Below are 20,097 nucleotides of genomic sequence, written 5' to 3' on the forward strand. Positions count from 1 at the left end.
AAAAACAAAAAAAGACTTGCTTATGGTCTTTTATTTGACAACTTACTTTGCTTATAAGAGACAAGGATTGAAAGTTTTAAGTTATTTTACGATTATATTTATGGTCTATAATACTCCTTTGAGCTTTCTTCAACTTTTTATTATGCTATAAGTATGAATAGTATCATAATATAAACTTTTTATAATAATTTCACGTCTCTTCTCCCTACCGAACATAAATGCCATGTATTTGTTCCTAAAATAACACACATTATATAAGTACAGTTATATATATATATATATATATATATATATATATATATTTCTCATCGTACATATACATCATTTCGAAGGGGCGGCATATTACATGTTTTGATTAATGGGATTATTTATGTTGATATGTGATCCAGTGATCAATTTATAACTTAAGAAAGAGCACCATCACTAGCCAGCGGTACATATTACTACTACTACTTTAAAGAAATGAAATACTTTTTGCAGGCAATATTTTTAAATGAGATGAAGTTGACTTGAATTATATTTTATTTGGATTATCAAATTGTTTGAGTTTTTTTTTTTATTAATTTTTAATATAAGATATTTCATTTCTAAGTTCTATAAAGAAATGTACTTCAACACAAGATTATGTGTCGTTAGTTAGATTTCGAGGAGGGGTTATCCGTTTACCTTCATTGATGCCGATAACTTATTGTAAGATTACTTATCCCTCCACTAATAAATAAATAAAAATAATAAAAATCTAAGATTTATTTATTGGTATACCGTTAATTTCTTATTTTAATTTAGAGTTTTATTTTAATATTTTATTGTGGGGAGATGATAACTGCACTCTTTTGAACTAAATGCATTAATTACCTTATCTTTTTCTTAATGTAGGTGACATACATATCCCTCACACTTGTTTCTGATTAAGTTACTTCATTGTAGTAAGTATAGAGTGAATTTAGTTAAAAGGGGTGTGTGAATATCGGTTTCTTTGTTATGAATTTTATAAATTAATGAAATATCTGATATATGTGACGAACAAAATAAATAAATATACTATCAAGAATTGAATTGATAAAAGATATACGGACTTTATCAAAGGTTTTTTTTTTGGTTAAATCCTAATTATGAGTTGAAATGAAGATTTCATAACTACTTTAAATTGGACTTAATTTCAATTAGGAGCGGATCAACAACCAAATGGCCCTACAAAAGGAAAAAAAGAAAAGGAATGAAAAAAAAAAAAAACCTTTGACAAAGTCCTTCCATCAAGATTCCAAGATGCACACATAATTTAAAAATAGGAAGGATGATCAATACTTCATTCTTTACAAATTTTTATCAGTCTATTTTTGGACAAAATAAAAGAGAGAAGGCAAATGAATTATTATAAAAATTTTAAATTAATTAATATCCTAAATTATACAAGTTATCATTTATAAATTATAATATTATAAATATTATTAGATATAATGGTAAAAATAATTAAAACTTTTTATTTTTTATTCTCTGAACTAACATAGTAAATTATGAGCTTATTCTATTATTATTTATCCAAGAAAATACACAATCTCTTCCCTAGGATGTTTCATCCACCCATTCTTCTTTCTCTTCCATCGAACTTTTTTATTTCCCGCTAAACAGAGTATTAATGTCATATGATGGAAACAATCATTCATAAGGTTTGGACAAATTATAGTCTTATAGATTGTTCAACATTTATTAATTTGATCTCGTTTAAGATTTGATATGGGTGCTCAATGACACGACCTAACATTTTCTCTCAAATAGACTCGTTGACCAAATTTTATAAAATGACAATTTTACTTTTTTTTTTTTTTTTTTTTTTTTTTTTTTTTTTTAATTGAACAACAAAAATTGAGTTAATTTTTTTTTATAATTTACCCAAACATCATAGGTTACCCTAAAAAAAAACATTGGAAAGAATATTGTAAATATTGAGTTAATTTTTTTATAAAAAAGAAAAGAAAAAGAAAAAGAAAAAGAGAAAAAAAAAAAAGAAAAGGAAAAAGAGTAGTGGGGGAGAGAGTCTATCACATGAAAGGCGCGGCAATGAGTGCAAAAACGTCATCGGGGACAGGAATCGCCGTATAGGTAATGTTTATCCAATGCTCTTGGCTATATATGCTCTCTTATCATCTCTCATCATATCATCCTTATATAGCACAAACCCCTCTCCTCCTTTACCACGCTTCTTCTGTGCTTCCCTAAAACTCTCTCTCTAAAACTCTCTCCCTCTCTCTCCCAGTTAGCATTGCCTCGTCTATACGCCATTAATTTCGACTCACGCGGTTTCAAAGCACAGTCTCTCACTTGACTATCGGTATGCATGTCTTTCTCTAACTCTTTATACCTGTAGGTCTCTGTTTTTTCTCTTTAGATCTTCATGCTTATTTTCTGAACGATTGAGGAAGAAAGTTTCGATTTTGTTCAAGAAAAGAGAGAGAGAGAAGAGTATGGATCTCAGATGATCTCAGCGTGTTCCCTCTTTTTTAGATATTAGTAATTCTTGTGTTATATATGTATATGCATGTATATGTGTGTGTGTATGTATATAAAGATTTTGTTGTTCGTTTCTTTGCTTTTGGGTTTCTTCTTGTTCTTTTCAAGCTGTTGGTATATGAATATTGGAGACTAATTGTGAAAGAAACCTCATTTTTATTGACATTTGCAGAATTTCTCTCTGTTTCGACTTCAATTCTTTCTTATGTCTTTGTAAGAATGGAATTTTACTTTCAATTTGCAAGGACAAGGCTTTATGCAATGAATTGAGCGCGCGCACACACACACACACACACACACATATATATAAATTATTTGGTGCTTCCATGGTACCAAAAAATCACCTTTGATGGACTGAACTAAGAATAACCTCACAACCACTTAACTTGCCAACCATACTGAGTTTTTGGCTCTTCAAAGCTCCTCAATGACCAATTCTTGAATGACTAGCTAAGGATCCATTAAGTCCAACATTGATTCTTTTAGAAGCATCAATTGGCCACAAACACCTCTAGTGAAAACAATCGGTGGGGCCTAAATAAAGCAATTTTTCTCCCGTCCATAGTGGGAGTAAGCTTGAATGATGGAACCAACACAATCAATTTGCTACCCAATCTGGTTTTAAATTCCCAAGTTCTTATTTTATGGTCTGTGATATTTTTCCCACAAACCGGGTTATAGCTAGTAGGTGCTGCAGAGATCATTTGAACCAACTTCTTCCTTCAATCAAGAAATTTTATCGATACACCTTTGCGGTAGTCAATTAGTAACTAAACCTTTCAAGTAACAATATATATATATAATTTTTTCAATTTTATTTAGTGTGGGTGCTATCTTTCAATTAAATTCAGGATCTTGATATAGTAAACGGGCATCTTTGAGAAGGTTTGATGGATAAACCTGATAGAGGGTCGTACAAGGTACTGGTTAAGAATATTATATCATTGAGTATCTATGGAGGAATGGAATATAACATCTAACATCTAACATTTGAACTTATTAATATTGAAATTTAGGGATACTCTTATTGGAAGAGTCAAACATTGAACACCACATAATAGCAATTGTTAAAGGGTTTGGATTTCATAACTCAGTGTTTACCAGATCTAACTCCTCTTATTTAAATGATAAGGCTCCTGTCTCTTCATTAATACACATAACTAGAGTAGTCAATTGTAATATATGCATCTCTAGAGTTAATTTATTTCTGTTTCTAATATAATCATATTGAACCTAAAGTTGATTTATTTGTTTATTTATTGTAGTAACCTCGTCATTAAATTGCAAATATTCTCCTGATCTTAATGTTAATAATTTGACTTAAACAAATAAAGGTCACAAGATGTTTATCATGGCCAAATAATAGAATCTGTGTTCCTTCTAGAAGGATCTTGATGAAATTTCCTTTTAACGAATTAAGACTTCATTATGTGATTTTTGGCTAATATTCTTGTAGAATTTATTGTGCATTGTTAGGTTCCCAACCTATTGAAATTTAGGTTGGTAGTTGGATGAAGGGAGTCCATTAGATGAAGCCCATGGTTGGTCGAGCTTCGCTATGTTTGATTGGATGCTTTGTTTCAGAATTTATGTTCTACCTAATTCTCACCTACAAAATTTTTAGTGTATTGATTAATTAAAGTCTAATTTTCAATTGATTGGGACCTCTGTTTTTCAAGTTAAGTAAGGGACATATAGAACTGGATCTGAATTGTATCATTTGTTTTGGTACACTTCCCTCTTTGAAATATTTACCTTACTTGAGAGATTAATTCTCTCTGAATTGAGTTATTTGTGTCAAACAATCTATAACAAACATTGACATGACATATCTTCAGCTTCTTGTAGGCAACATTAAGTTTATTTTCTTCATAAATAATGTTTCTTTACGTGTGTTCAATAAAATCAGGATCCTAACCCTCCTTTTTCGTCCTGCCAAACAGACCCAATGTCCATGGAGCAGTACCCCCAAGAGGCTGTGGCACAACATGAGTCCAATAGGGAAGATATGACTTCCCTGGAGAAGTGGAATACTGCCCCAGCCATGGTCGATGGATCTGAAAACAGTCAGTCTGGTGGTTTCGACTGCAACATCTGCTTAGATTTTGTGCAGGACCCTGTGATCACCCTTTGCGGTCACCTCTATTGCTGGCCGTGCATCTACAAATGGATTCATTCCCAGAGTCTCTCTGCTGAAAATTCTGACCAGAAACAGCCACAATGCCCTGTATGCAAAGCTGAAGTTTCACAAAAAACTTTAGTCCCGCTCTATGGTCGCGGAAAAACTACAAAGTCATCCGCAAGCAAGTCCCCACATCTTGGTATAGCCATACCATGCAGACCTCCTAGTCCCAGATGCAGGGTCCAAACGCTGATAACAGCCACTTCCACAAGCTTGCATACAGCTCATCAACTTAATCATCGCACTTATCCTCAACAACAGCAACAACCATATTACCCTCACCCTGGCAGCAATAATGCTGAAATGCCCATGCTTAGCATTGCTGGCACGACAATGACTAGTTTGTTCCACCCGGTGATTGGCATGTTTGGGGAAATGTTTTACGCAAGGATATCTGGCAACTCAGAAACAACTTCATATAATTATCCAAATTCGTATCATTTAGCAGGAAGCAGTAGTCCTAGAGTGAGAAGGCATGTTATGCAGGCTGATAAGTCACTCAGCAGAGTTTGTTTCTTCCTCTGCTGTTGCATGGTTTTCTGTCTTCTCATGTTCTAGTCACTCCTCTCTCTTCTTCCTATCCACTGTATAATTGTAAAAATTATGGGTATAAACATACGAACAGTACATGAATTCAGCCAGAAAATAGAGCTTTTGAAATTCTTGTGCTGCTATGTATAATTATAAGTTCAATTCTGACCTTATAAAAAGAGCTTATGATAAAGATTGTAGATTTTTGAAGATTATAGTGACCTCAAGTGAATTGTGCATGTTCTAAATTCTGTCTACTTCTACTGCATATTCAAGAATATTCATAATCTAAACACAACTATAAAAATACATTTTTTGGGGATTTACTTATAAGGCAACATTGACATTGAGAAAACCTCTTCATAGATAAAGAGTCAAATCTACGGCACATGGCATATTAATTCTTGGTGAACATCTACAATTTATTGTCAGAAGGTGGTTGTGATGATATATCAGGTCCTCCTCTTCATCTTGTGTATTCAGTGGGTGGTCCTGGTTGTGTTACCTACAAAACCACCTTGTGCTTCTATCTTGTTTGTAAATAAGGTGAGCCTACCCATCATCATTGCTAATCAAATGTCGTTTTCATTTGCTCGTCTTTTTTACTTTTTTATGTATTAACAAATTGTTGTTTGTGATGGTAGTTACGATGGTATTAGAAATGATGGTGGTGGCTATGGAGGTTTTGGGAGGAGAAACTTCCAAGAAGAGAGAGCGATACATCTTGTTTGGCTTACTCATTGTCGTTGTATGTCTCTACATAACCATTGATGCCTCCAGCTAAGGCAGGGGGAAGTGGCCAAAAAGGTTGTTTCCGAGTTCTGGCTAGAATTGTCCCTTCTACATTGCCACTGATGCCTGCGTTCACATTATGGGAAGTGGCCAAAAGCTTGCTTAGTTCTTGTTAAGTGCCGTGTGCCTCTCTCTCAATTACTACCAGTCGGTATGTCCTATGCTCTTATTGTTTGCCCTACAGGCTTATATTTGTCTGTTGGTTGCACCATTTGACACTGTAAATTTTTTTTTTAAAAAAAGTAAAACACGGACAAGGTAAGAACTCAGCAATAAAATTAACGTATTTTTTAACTAACTTTCAAAGTTCATCGATCATATGTTGCCACCACTTGCAACCAACGTTCAAAGCTCATCGATCATATGTTAACACAAGTGTTGGTTGTCTGTTTAAATTAAGAATTTACCTGCTCTTGAGAATACACAATTTTATTAATGTTAAGGGTGTTAAAAGCATGGTTAGATAGTTCAACATGTTTAAATAATCGTTTCATAAATAATAAATCTTCGAGTGACTGATCTGCATATGCAGTAGCCATGACTCTGTGGCATATGTGTATTATGTGTAGATTGCAGTGTGTGATTAGGTAAACAAACCATTGTGAAGTGGATGGTGATTGCTTTCAACTTTTTATTTCCACAACACAGAGCAAACAATCTAGGCTTAATTATCGGGAAAAAATAAAAAATAAAAAATCTAGGCTTACCTGCTCTTGACTTGTGTCACTTACTTTAATTACAAAAGTTTTGTTTTCACTGTGATTGTTGAGGACTTTTGATTGAAAATATTCTTACTGCATCAACTTAATTTCAATTGTTTCAGTTTTTTGGCTTAAATCTTTATTGGCCATACAAAACGAGTTTGACTTCTTGATTGAAAATTTTCTTACTGCATCAACTTTCAATTGTTTCAGTTTATAAGCACAAATCTTGATTGGCTATATACAAGGTCTAGTCATGCAGTCCTTTTCACTGAAAGACTAGTGAGCATAAAATTATATAAAGAATGTCTCTAATCATTTAGTTTGTCGGTTAACATGTCTCAATCTTGAAGACTTAATTGCAGAACAAATACCAAAACCTATGTTATGACCTTTTTGCCAAACTGTCATGTATTGTCTCATAATTATAATTCCGCAATCAATGTAAGTATGATAATTATATTCTGGGTAATGCAAAAAGTCTAAAGAGCTCCTGTTTATTAACCACACAATTCCTTTTTTAAGAATTTGGGAGAGAGAATTAGTTAAGAAAGAATCATTTGTAATAAGAAAACAAATAATCCTCTTTTTCTCTTTTCTCTCCACGTTCTCTCTCTTGTTTAACACCCTCAACCAATTTGTCTCTTTCTATCTCTTGGTTAGGTCCCTCAACCATTCTTGGTTATTTCTTGCCACATTACATTCTTTATCCCATTATTGAAATTACATTCTTTATCCCATTATTGAAAGATTTGATATTGTAAAGCTTGAAGGCCTGATTTTGGCCAATTTTTTCTCTACCGGTCTCATCACTATAATGAACTTGAGACTATTATGTGTATTTATAATGCATACTCTAAGTACTTCATGATTTTAGAGCTTCCAACAAACAACAGTTCAAACTCAAGGGTGGACACCTAATATGGCCATGAGAAATAAAGAACAGATGCTCTTATTCCTCACCGTACGGTTGAACTAGAGTAGAGTTGTTACTTTCTCTACAAACAAAACTAAAGAACAATTTTATAACTCCTCCAATCTGATTTTTATAAAAGGGTTTGGATCCTTACCTTTTCATTTAGTTCTTAAAATTCGAAATACTTAACAATTGAATAAGGTATGAAAAAAGCTGTAATATCAAATCTTTCAAGAATGGATTAACCAAGAGAGAGAAAGAGAGAACGTGAAGAGAATATAGAGAAAAAAGAATTATTTATTTCCTTATTACAAAAAATTCTTTATTAATTAATTATCTCCTAAATTCCTAAAAAAAGAATCGTGTAGCTAATAAGCGGAGCTCTTTAGACTTTTTCCGAGAGCGCTCGTAATAGCATTACTCTTGTATTAATTACTCTCCTCTTAACACGAAGTCAACAACTTTCTTTGTCATAACCATTGTGATAATTCAGAAGGAAAAAAAAATAAAAAATTAACAGAAGGATAACATATTCAATTTGAGTAGAAAAATGAAGAAGATAAGGCTATAAAGAATGGGTAGAGTCGCTTTTGCATCTGGCCAAAGCAATGCCTTTGCCAGCACATAGGGCATGGTTTGGATTTATTGAGTTAGATGAAGCATAAATTGAGTTAGGAATTTGGGGGAGAGAATTAATTAAGAAAAAATCATTTGTAATAAGGAAACAAATAATTCTCTTTTTCTCTCCTCTTCACATTCTCTCTTGGTTAACACCCTTAACCAATTTGTCTCTTTCTCTCTCTTGGTTAACTCTCAACCATTATTGGTTATTTCTCCCCACATTACATCCTTTATCCCATTATTGAAAGATTTGATATTGTAAAGCTTGGAGGCTTGATTTTGGCCAACTTTTTCTCTGCTGGTCTCATCACTATAATGAACTTAAGACTATTATGTGTATTTATAATGCATACTCTAAGTACTTCATGATTTTAGAGCTTTCAACAAACAGCATTTCAAACTCAAGGGCGGGCACCTAATATGGCCATGAGAAATAAAGAACAGATGCTCTTATTCCTCACCATAGTAGAGTAGTTGCTTTCTGTACAAACAAAATTGAAGAACAATTTTATAACTCCTCCAATCTGATTTTTATAAAAGGGTTTGGATTCCTTACCTTTTCATTTAGTTCTTAAAATTCGAAATACTTAACAATTGAATAAGTTATGAAAAAAGTTGTAATATCAAATATTTCAAGAATGGATTAACTAAGAGAGAGAAAGAGACGGATTGGTTGAGGGTAACCAAGACAGAGAAAGAGAGAACGTGGAGAAAAAAAAAAAAGAAAAAAAAAAGGATTATTTGTTTCCTTATTACAAAAAATTCTTTCTTAATTAATTCTCTCCTAAATTCCTAAAAAAGGAATCGTGTAGCTAATAAGCGGAACTCTTTAGACTTTTTGCGAGAGCGCTCTCATAATAACATTACTCAATTTACTCATTCCTAAAAAAGAAATCGTGTAACCAATAAGCAGGAGCTCCTTAGACTTTCTCATAATAACATTACTCAATTTACTCATTCCTAAAAAAAAAATCGTGTAACCAATAAGCAAGAGCTCCTTAGACTTTTTGCGAAAACGCTCTCGCAATAAAATTACTCTTATATTAATCACTCTCCGCTTAACCAGAAGTCAACAACTTTCTTTGTCATAACCATTGTGATAATTCTGAAGGAAAAAAAATAAAAAAATTAAAAATTAACAGAAGGATAACATATTCAATTTGAGTAGAAAAATGAATAAGATAAGGCTGTAAAGAATGGGTAGAGTTGCTTTTGCATCTGGCCAAAGCAATGCCTTTGCCAGCACATGGGCATGGTTTGGATTTATTGAGTTAGATGAAGCATAAATTTAGGGTAGTCACCAATTGGGATGGACTTATCTTCTGTTTCTTGTGTGTAGTCTTTTCCTTCCTCTCTCTCTCTCTCTCTCTCTCTCACACACACACACACACACACACACACACACACACAAACACAAAATAAAAAGAAAAAGAAGTTGGATTGAGTGTTGGTTAAAGCTTGAAAGTGAGTTTTTCTTAGTAGTCTTTTGGCAGGATAAGTCATGCGTGGTACAATTCAAGGCGCTGATGGTTGGTTCATCACAGATACATGACCATCCTTGGATGGACCTTGCTGAGAGGATTCATATTCATGTCTTGCCATAAGAATGTGTAGGCATTGGTTTGTTTTTGTTTTACTCAAAATTTGGGGCAGATCGTCGTGACTAGTGTTAGTCCTCGCACCGGGAGGTTACGCCACGCAGGTGTCACACGGGCGTACAAGTCCAAGTCCGTGACACTATCCTAACATATGTATAAATTGGGAATTGCATGACGGTATATATCATTATCATAACTGAACGTGAATAAATCAATGTTGTTATCCTTTTTGGAACTTTTTGATTGTTCAATACTTCTTTCAACATACTGTGTCCAAGTTTTCAGCTGAAGGAGTTCCAGATCACCAAATTAAAACCTTGATATCTTCTAATTGAAGATTTCCATGAGACTAGTAGGTCTTAGCTTTGCACAGGCTTATAAAAGTTGGCCCATGATCAACTTGAAGTGAGCTTATCACACTAAGCTCATACTTCAAATTTCCAGCTTCTTGTACAAATTCAACCTGCCAGGCACTTCATCTTCATTGTCATTCTGACATACACAGTAATCCCTGATGAAACATGAATCGAAGTTTCCGGCATAAAATTGTAAGAAAGTGGTGTTCGAGCAAAATCCATATCTTTTATCTTCTGCGATTTTTGAAAGGATAATCCAAGCCGAAATGTAACATCTCTAGGTAAAAGGAATACATGTGATCTATTGTTCATCCATTCAGATACCTGCCATGAGAATAAGAATCATGAAATCAAAGGGCAGCAAATTTAAGCTCAGCAATCTTAAGATTTAAATCAATTTCCGTGGACTCACACATGGATTTATCCACGGCATCAAAGAGACAAATGCACATTCGGCTACACAAATCGGCTTGCGGAATAGGTCTACTTGTTAGTGGAGGTATCCACACTTAAACAAAAACTCCAGTAAAGGTCATGCTAAAGGTTACTATATAGTCCAGCTTTTGCCTTCGTAATTTTACTCCACCACATTTCTTTTTAAATGAACTTCCTGATCATCCCTCTCCACTGCATCAAGTGTGTTTGGGTGCAGAATTTGTTGGGGATTTTGAGTATTTTTAATTTTTAATTCTATTCAAGTAACATAGAGAGAGTGTAATATCTATTATATAAAATATTAGGCCAGTAAATATATAAAATTAATACTGAATATAAAGTAAAGAATACAAAAGCTTCTGGCTTGTATAATGGAGAAGCGCATTATATTGCACTGTCCTAAAGCCTTTACAGCCTCCCTACGTGCAAGTTCATCTATGTGCACGCTCACAGAGAGATGATCACCCTTACATAATTTTTCACACCTCACAATTTAACGGCTAAGAAGTTTTGAAAACTTATTTAAATATTTTAACCTAGCAGAATTTTCTTTGATATCATTTTCTCCAGGCAAATATGAGAAATGACCATGTTCACCAAGTAATCTTGTGAACTCCTCTATTGCTTCCACGTGCCCATTCTTTTCCAAGAATTCTAGGCATGCCTTCAAAGTAACACGGTTTAGTTTCCATCCGCATGGATTGGCCGAGATTGCTTTCTTCATGTTCTCCACTGCCTTTGCCATCTGATTATCTTTATAGTATCCAGTTGCCAGATGATCCCATGTTCCGGCCGGAGGCTCCTTCCCTCCTCTCTCTACAGCCCTTTTTACGAATGCTTCAGCCTTCTCCAAAAGCCCTTTCTTGCTATAAACGTTGATCAGCAAGTTTGGAATTTGAAAATCAAAGGACGAGCACTGAGATTCCCACTCCTCAAAGATTGTCTCAGCTCCATCAATGTCATCCAATTTGACTAATGAGCTTATCATACGAAAATAGCCCTTATTGTTTACTTTCCCCATTTTCTTGAGCAAATACCATAGGCGATACACCTCATCTTTTCTAGCCAGACTAGCATAAATTGTAAGGAGAATTCCATAAGCAAAGCGTCTTCTTTTACCATCACAGACACAGAGTTGCTCGGATTTCTTCAGCATTTCCAAAGTTTTTTCTACACGGCCAGCTTTCAAGTAACCAGTTGCTGCAATGACATAAGTATTCCAATGCAGGGTGAACAGAGGATCGGATTCAATCTTCATAAGAAGCTTCTCCATTCCCTCTATGTCAGAAGCAGTTACAAATGAATTTAACCGAATATAGGATGTGGCTTTGTCATGAACCATTCCCCTCTCTTCCATTTCTTGAAAGAGGGCATCTAATTTCTCGCGCTTTCCCATCTTGGCATAGAGGTCCATCATAACATTGTAAGGCAGTGATATTTTCAGAAACCCCAACTCCCTCATTTTCTGCATGATCGTCTCTGCTTTCTGCACTGACTTCACGTATGCATAGCAATTTAAAAGAGCACTGTAAACATGGTAGGTTCTCAAACCGTCTGGGATGTTACTAAAGTACTTCTCTGCCTCTTCCAAGCCATGAACTTTTGAGACCAAATCCAACTGAACAGCAACATCACCGGGTGACGATAGGTGAAGGTACCTTTTGTTCCTCAGCCATTCAGATAACTGAAATAAGACTAACAACCAAGATTAAAGGGACACACGCCAAAGACAATGAAGTTAAATTATATAGGAAGAAAATAATTTTGAGCAAGATAATCGCCCCATCCATACACTCACAAGTGAAAAAAACTTACTAACTAAAATGCATAACCAGTGAAGAAAGAGTAGTGGACACCCAATTGTTTTGAACCCACTTGTTTTCGCCTTCTTATGTTTCATAATCCATTCTAATTAAGAACCAAGATTCAAGGGACACAATCCAATGACGATGAAGTTAAATTTTGTAGTGAGAAAATAATTTTGAGCAAAATGTTACAAGTAAAAAGCTCATAAATTTCATTGCATAACCAGTGGGAGAAAAGTAGTGCACACACACCCAATTGTTTCGATCTCACTTGTTTTAACCTTCTTATGTTTCATAATTCGTTCTAATTAACCTGTATTATTTAGTTGAACCTTCTATTGGTAACTCGTAAATACAGAAATGATCTTCATGTGGTTCTTAATTTCATTCTTCTTCTAGTACTAATTATAGCATTGCACTTCTTAATTCATAAAATGTATTACTATTATCTTTTAAATTAAGCATTTTGAACCTCAATGTAGAAAATAGTAATCATAACTTCAGTTCACATTCAACAGATTTCCACAAGATATAGCATTCGACAATTAATGGCTTCTTTGTTGTAACTATATACATTCCATTTCCAGATCTAGGACGGAACTAGCACATTATATGACTCAAATCAAATACATGAATGTACAAGTATATCATGATTATATGTGTGTGCGCGCGCGCATATAAATGTGAATCTAGGTTATGGGTCTGACCTGAAGAGCATGAGAGAAGCGTTTGTAATTTCTGAGGAGCTTAATTTTGATTTTGAGATCATATTCGTTGAAGGTTCGTCCTTCTTCAACCCACTGATCGAGGACCGGGACGATTGATCCCCTATGCTCTCCAGCAGTTAAAATCCTCTCGTACAGAGTGTCCTTCGAAGATGAGGAGATTAGGGTTTGGGTAGAGTATAAGAGAACCCTAAAAGCTCTAGGTACACCATAACAAGCGCACCATATGTTCGAAGAAAAGCGCGACAGAAGAAGACTCATCGCCAGTCACGGACAGGAGAGAGGTCTAATAAGGTTACAAGAATAGGGAAGCGTTTGTCCGACGACTATTCTTACCTAAAAACAAAAACAAATAAAAAATTAATGAGAAAAGGTCAAAAAAAAAAAAAAAAAAATTCTGGAGTCATCTCAAAAGTGAAAGAGTATTAAGTAAAATGAACATTTAATTGACTATTTTGACCCTTTCTTTCTATGTTATTAATCTCCCACGGGATATACATTCAATTTAATAGCCTAATTGGTATTGTGCCCATCTTTTTGATTGGGTGTGCTCGTGTTCGCAAGGCTGTCATGTTCGTAAATTTGTCACTTAGTAGTAGGATTTAATGGTTTTTTAAATGGAAAAATTAAAAAATAGGACTTCTTTGAATTTTTTTTTTCAAAAAAGAACAAAATATATATATGAATGAATAAAAAAAACTCAAAAAAATTATTATTTAAGTATTTTTAAATTTAATGTTTTTCTCCTCCCATCGGCTCTCCTCTCCCAAGGATTGAGATTACAACCATTTTAAAGGCCTTTTCAGTTTGTCACGTGTTATTGCTAGAGCTCTTTCTTGTTTTTTATGATAAGCCAAACAGATGCTCTAACAATTGCAAATAAAAATCTATGAAGCATTCAAAAGGGCCTCGAGAATGAAGTTTTCTTGAAGATAACATTGGGACAGAGAACATCATTCTTAGGTTAAAACCATTTTTTTCTTGTCGATCACAATGTGAGTGTGAGTTTTTTTTGCCAGAATAGTAATCATTTGGTCTCTTTGATCTTCAAAAGACATATACATCTTCAATAGCTGAATTTTGTTTTGATAGAATTGAATTAACTTGAGCTTGGACAATTCATGTGTTGGATCACAGATGAAGGACACACTGTTCAAGTTTTCCCAGTAACTCAGAATAGGATGAAGAATCCAAATGGAATTGAATGAGAGCAAACCAAAAAGTGGTTTAGAGACCACTCACTAAATGAAATAAATGCTACAGAAAATTCTGTGAACAGAACATTTAAATATATTTTTTATTATGGTCTTATATTTGATAGATAAATATTTGATGCTAATTTCCAAATTCATCGGAAAGTAATCATCAACAAATCGTGTCTACAACATAAACCTGCCAACTGTTTAAGCACGATTTACAGTAGTTATAGGGAAATTTAGTAAAATATTTTTGCAGAAAGATATTAGCAACTGAATGAGTCAATTCAGCTAATAAAACCAAATGGCCAACTTACTCTGTTTTAATAACTTTGTCAGTAGTCATGCTAAACACACAACAAAAACCAACAGCTTCAGCTTTGTTGGAGAAAAGAATGACATTGAAAGAATAATCAGATAAACATTTCCACAATCACAGGGAACTAGCAAAAAATGGCATTTTCCACAGCTGTTCTTAAATCAGTTCATGCCAGGACTTGGTCCCCGATGGAGGCATCGGTACACCCTCTGGCAGCATTATCACCAACTCTCTCAACCTTGTCGCAGATTTCAATCCCAGGCTCTCTGTCTGAACAAACAGGCGCGCCTGTGATCCTCCCACGAGAGAAAGAACCATAGCTAGAACCACTAAGAAGCAGATGAAATTCTTGAGTTCGTGAGAGTTCCCCATGTTTTGAGAACGATCTAAGTAAAAGGTTAATATAGCATTATGTATAGCATTATGCCGCTAATAGCATATCTCGCCTAGTCTTCCATGAAATAAAACTTGGCCGGCTGGTAGACTGGGATTTGGTAATAAATAAAGTAACAAAATGAATCACAGTTGAAATGTCAACTGTAACCTCTTGTTTTATGAAGCTGCCGGCAAGAGCCAGTAATAACCGACGTAGCTGGAAGAAACACTTTTGGTAATCTAACAAGCCAGCAAATACTTCTTACATATGCATATCTACGTCTCTCCAATGATTAAGCAACAAATTATACATCTAATCAGCAAAAAGTAGCAATTATGTTAGGTCTCTTGCATGCTGAAACTACTGTATGCCAAATTGTTGTGACACAACAATTTCAACAATCTCTTGCATCTAAGCATAAAACGGCAAGCATGCTTCTCAAACATCCTAACAAAACAAGTACCAATCGTTACAAAGGATAAAGAATAGAAACACCCAAAAATCTGTACCAACACCCAACCCTGGAAACAATCCCATCCCATGCTTCCTTTCTCAGTGACTTTAGAACCTAAAATTATCCCCCACTCCACTGCTCTGTCCAGGTGTCATGAGCCTCAACAAGCCTCACAAACAGCCTTGCCACAGGCTGGATGAATGGATTAATTTTTTAACTCCCTTCTTCAATCTTTGAGAATGAGCATACCAATTTTTTCTTCACTTTTTTTTTTTTTAATTTTTAATTTTATTATTTTTATTTTTTGTAAATGAGCATACCAATTGAGATCCAATCACTCAGCTGCAACACGCGCGCGCACAAAAAAAAAATACCTAGTGCACGAGACTCCCACCATTGCGGGACTTGGAGAGAGTCAGATATACATAGCCTTACCTCCACATGAGGAGAAGCTATTTCCTTGTTTCAACTCGTGACCTCTAGGTCAGAATGGAGCAACCTTAACGTTGCACCAACGAATGAGAAAGAATGACCCATTATAAACTTTAAAAGATTAAAGAGTACAGAATAGCACAACACCAGAACTCAATGAAAGTGTCCCTACCTTCTAAAGCATTCCTACTTCCCTACTCACCTTGTGTTTTCTTGTCTCACCCTCTCATCTTTACAAAAACCCATCTCTCTCATGAGTTGACTCTCTTATTATACTACTCAATCCCCCTTTCTATCTCTGAACCTTAGCACCCCTTCCTTCTCTATTTGATTTATATTTTCCCACTACGTTCGCAAATATGCGTAAGGGAGAAGGTTACGCTTGCATGCAGTCCGTCCATCCCACTATGCCGCATTAGTGGGACAACTACTGGATAGTGATCTTAAATTCTTAATGCCATGCATGCAGTATTAGGCATACTGCATCCATTTCACACTCGTCTTTGAATTGTGCTCAAGACAATGGATTTCTAGGCTAAAAATTTTCGTCATAGAAGTTAAAGATATAATGTAATCTACTATATATTTGAACTCAAATCCACCATTATCCAACAAGACAATTACAATGTGAACAATTTTTTTTTTTGCAGTCTGTACTGATATATGCAGCTCAGTTAGACAGCAGGAATATACACTGTTTCATGAGAAATCTATCCACAAAGGTAACTACCTTGATACAACTATTCCTATTCAAACTACCATTTGTGATTTTCACAATCACTACTAAGCTTGCAACAACTTAGGGGTCTGTTAGGGGTAAGATCTAACTGCCATTAACAGGAAGAACATTACTTGCTGTGAAGCTGATGAACTCTGAGTCCAGCTCTATTCACGAGCGTGATAGAAACGTAGCAGCTTCAGTGGCAACACCTTTTCCTGAGAATAGGAGATTGGAAAGAGAAAAAAAAAAACCAAATAATTAAATAAATAACACTAGTGACTTTTATTTCTTTACTAAGAAAAAAGGAGATTTTTGATCAGAAATGTCAAAACCTGAAGTGTTTCTTTGGAACTGGAAGGAAAATGAAATCCCGTTGAGCAATTCGGTAGTACTTCAGGAGTTCTCATCCATTGTCTATGTGCATCACTCATTTTTATTTTATATTTGAATATCTGAACCAACAAAGGAACCCTTAAAACTTCAAGAAGAACTTAAGCTCTGTCCATAAGAGTGTATGAGCACAAATTGCAAGAAAAAATCAAATCATGAAAAATGGAAAAATCATCAATGGAGAAATGAAGATTTCAAAGAGAAATGTGGATGGGAACTTGTTCCATGTGCAAACCTCGGAAAGAGGGAAAGTCGGTTTTTCCAGTTCATCTCCCTTGACGTTTATACCAGTTCCCTGACACTCTGGGCAGAACACAGAATAAATTTGCTTTCTTACAGTTCCAATCTCATTCTCCTTTCTTACTTCCTTGAACTTGGTTCCGCTTTTTCTCCTAGATCTCCTCTTCACTTCGGGACCATCTGAAGGCTTTGCCAATATTTCGTACTCGCAGAGAAGTATCCAGTGTATAAGGCAGGAAATATGGAACAGATGAAATGCCTGCATGAAATTTCCAATTCAACAGAGAGTAACAGGCCACAAGGAGTATAGAAATGAATGTATTGGGCCTTAAAACAAAAAGAGAATAATGGCAAAGGGAAAATAGACACAATCCACATCGAAATATATACCCCATTCACATTTCTACTGCTGCAAGCAAGTCTTCCTGTCTTTGTGTTCAGAAGTGCTGCTACATCTTTACCCGGAAGCATTTTGTGTTGACAGAGATCACACATTCTTTCTGCGGCTATCTGTTGTTGTCGCCTCAACTCTCGCCTTATGGCCTTGCTTGATACAATTCTTGAGTGTAAAAGCTGATCATCATATCCGTCTAACAGTGATCTTGAATTGGAACTGTTTGAAGATTGAGAATCTTCCCCAGAAGACTCATATTGATTACTCAAAGACTGACTAATATCCTCTGGATCAGAAAACGATTTCCTTCTTTTCTTTCTACCGCCTTCAATATGATCAATTTCAGCCAGAGGACTAGAAGATAGCAAATACTTCACGTCATCAAAGAATCCCCTTCTACCTAAATCGTAATTATAAGTGAAAATCACGACAGCAAAATCATGCTCTTGAACCGTAAGGGCATCCTCATCACCAAAGTCTTCCTTCCCCAGCCATTCACACCATATTCTAGTAATGTCACTTGAAAACTCTTCGTTCTGAAGGAATCTAGCAGCAATTTTCCCAACACCCATTAATCCCACTTCTAAATCCAATATTTCATCCTTCAACATAACACCAGGAATAACCAAATCCCAATTGCTCCGATTTCCATTCAAGTACTTATCACAGCCTGCATCATTTCCTATGGAGTATAAGTTACTAATACAACCAAACTCATTATGCCTGCCACGGCCATCACCAGTGTTACTGGACTTCTCACCATGAGCAACAATAGCAAGATCATTGTCATCATCACTGTGAGTGTCCAACAAGCTAATTTGATTACCATTTGAAATAGGCAAGTTATCATCTTGTTCAGACGAATTGTAAAAGAAAAGTACCCCATCATTAAACGGCCAAGGATTTGGTTTTAACAAAGTAGCTTTAGCAGCAGCATACCTTTCAGCGTGTAGATTGCCCTTCAAATGATCAAACAACACAGAATCACTATAACACGGGGCCATACACAAAGTACAGAAAAAGATGAATCTCTTCCCATCTTCCCTAAGCTCAACGTATGTATGCCCCCGCGATCTGACATTTCGGAGAGTAGTTCTTGCTAATTGTTCTCGTAAACTACAAGCACCACCAGTCTTCAGAAACCCCAATTCTCCCCTTCCCGCCATTCAAAGTTTCAAACCCTAGAACATAAATTCAGAATTTCCACCAACATATGAAACCCTAGAAATCTCAAATTTCACAAACGACACTCCGTAAACTCCTAAAATTTTCAAATATTAGAGCTCCATTCACAACAAAAACATCAAATTACCAAATTCTGACACGAGATTAACAGTGAGAAGCGTGAATTTTTGAGAACCCTAAAGTCGTTGAGCAAGTTCAATTTGTGAAAATACGATCGCAAGAAACGATATTAAAAATGCTAGTAATAAATCTAACAAACCCTAAATTTACAACTTCGTTGCGTACACTGTATAGGCTTTATGGTAAACGGTCGAGCTATTTGATCCGCAACAGCGAGTACCTGATGAACAGTGGAGAGAACGGCATGCGACCGAGAGTCCTCCATTGCCATCTCCATTAGTTGCAGTGAAGAATGCTTCGAAGCTCTGTCAGGAGAGAGAAACAAAGATGGAGAGAGAAGATATAGGGGGCCAAAAATACGAAGATCTGAGAGAGAAAGCAATTAGAGAGAGAGACCCCAACAGAATTGAACTGTTTTTGGGCTGGATAAATTTTCAAGTTAAGCAGACAAACGCAAGACTCGGGTATAAATGGAGTAGTTTGGGAGAAGTACGTAAATAAAAGTGTCAACTACGCTGATCCGTTGGATGTAATATTGAGGTTGATGATTTTCAATAAAAGGTCGATGATTGCGGTTGCGTTTTATTAAGGTGAGAGAGGATAGTGATGGAAAGGTCAGATTCGAATTTTTTGGGGAATCTGGATATCAATAGACTTCGCGTGGTGTTGGATAAGGATGAAACGACGAAATAAATTTGTAGCTGGATGTCTTTTTTCTTTTTCTTTTTATTTTTATGACGTAAGTACCTAATTAAAATGTTACATTAAATTAAGTTAATCAGGTAAGTACCTAATTAATCTGATAGCTTAAATTTAGTTACGAGGAGTGCTGGTGGCCGTATAGGATAAGTTTGGTACAAGGGTATTTGTTTCATATAGAATTAGGATAGAAAGTGAAAGGAATATAAATAAATGGGTATATAGTATTATCTAATAGTTTAAGTTTTTTGATAAATTGGCAAGTGCTCACCAATTATAATTGGTATCAAATCAGATCCAATTCTTGATTCGGTATCACGGGCCTAATTAGAAAAGCGTTTGAACGGGGGCGGAGTCAATTAAAGCCTAAGAGACTTGGCCCTGGCCAATAGAATATATAT

At 35.2% G+C, this 20,097-nt stretch overlaps 3 protein-coding genes across 3 annotated transcripts; 1 reads left to right on the forward strand and 2 right to left on the reverse strand.

Annotated features, from left to right (window-relative positions):
- Window positions 1–2,136: 2,136 nt before the first annotated feature.
- On the forward strand, window positions 2,137–5,469 carry LOC132307249 (E3 ubiquitin-protein ligase RMA1H1-like). Its single transcript, XM_059804959.1, has 2 exons — window positions 2,137–2,329; window positions 4,452–5,469. Exon 2 carries the CDS (start codon window positions 4,457–4,459, stop codon window positions 5,246–5,248), a length of 792 nt encoding a protein of 263 aa, XP_059660942.1. The 5' UTR covers window positions 2,137–2,329; window positions 4,452–4,456; the 3' UTR covers window positions 5,249–5,469.
- Window positions 5,470–10,954: 5,485 nt separating this feature from the next.
- Window positions 10,955–13,496, reverse strand: LOC132307248 (pentatricopeptide repeat-containing protein At2g20710, mitochondrial-like). Its single transcript, XM_059804958.1, has 2 exons — window positions 13,153–13,496; window positions 10,955–12,324 (listed from the first exon to the last, which is right to left on the reverse strand). Exons 1-2 carry the CDS (start codon window positions 13,429–13,431, stop codon window positions 11,134–11,136), a joined length of 1,470 nt encoding a protein of 489 aa, XP_059660941.1. The 5' UTR covers window positions 13,432–13,496; the 3' UTR covers window positions 10,955–11,133.
- Window positions 13,497–16,500: 3,004 nt separating this feature from the next.
- On the reverse strand, window positions 16,501–19,413 carry LOC132307247 (uncharacterized). The gene is made up of 4 exons (XM_059804957.1): window positions 17,689–19,413; window positions 17,294–17,557; window positions 17,001–17,120; window positions 16,501–16,883 (listed from the first exon to the last, which is right to left on the reverse strand). The coding sequence occupies exons 1-4, from the start codon at window positions 18,856–18,858 to the stop codon at window positions 16,833–16,835; spliced, it is 1,605 nt and encodes a 534-aa protein (XP_059660940.1). The 5' UTR covers window positions 18,859–19,413; the 3' UTR covers window positions 16,501–16,832.
- Between the last annotated feature and the right edge of the window lie 684 nt (window positions 19,414–20,097).

Source organism: Cornus florida, unplaced genomic scaffold (genome assembly GCF_030987335.1).
Source record: "Cornus florida cultivar Cherokee Brave unplaced genomic scaffold, ASM3098733v1 CherokeeBrave_3.0.0_Hap2_Chr05, whole genome shotgun sequence".
Taxonomy (NCBI): domain Eukaryota; kingdom Viridiplantae; phylum Streptophyta; class Magnoliopsida; order Cornales; family Cornaceae; genus Cornus; species Cornus florida.

Excerpts from the sequence above, each read along its gene's own strand:
- LOC132307249 (XM_059804959.1), top strand. The coding sequence starts at position 4,457 with ATGTCCATGGAGCAGTACCCCCAAGAGGCTGTGGCACAACATGAGTCC.
- LOC132307247 (XM_059804957.1), bottom strand. The coding sequence starts at position 18,858 with ATGGCGGGAAGGGGAGAATTGGGGTTTCTGAAGACTGGTGGTGCTTGT. Across the intron at positions 17,121-17,293 it reads CGACTTTCCCTCTTTCCGAG|ATATTCAAATATAAAATAAA; the intron begins GTTTGCACATGG and ends TTGTTGGTTCAG. Across the intron at positions 16,884-17,000 it reads GTTCCAAAGAAACACTTCAG|GAAAAGGTGTTGCCACTGAA; the intron begins GTTTTGACATTT and ends TCCTATTCTCAG.
- LOC132307248 (XM_059804958.1), bottom strand. The coding sequence starts at position 13,431 with ATGAGTCTTCTTCTGTCGCGCTTTTCTTCGAACATATGGTGCGCTTGT. Across the intron at positions 12,325-13,152 it reads GCTTCTCTCATGCTCTTCAG|TTATCTGAATGGCTGAGGAA; the intron begins GTCAGACCCATA and ends GTCTTATTTCAG.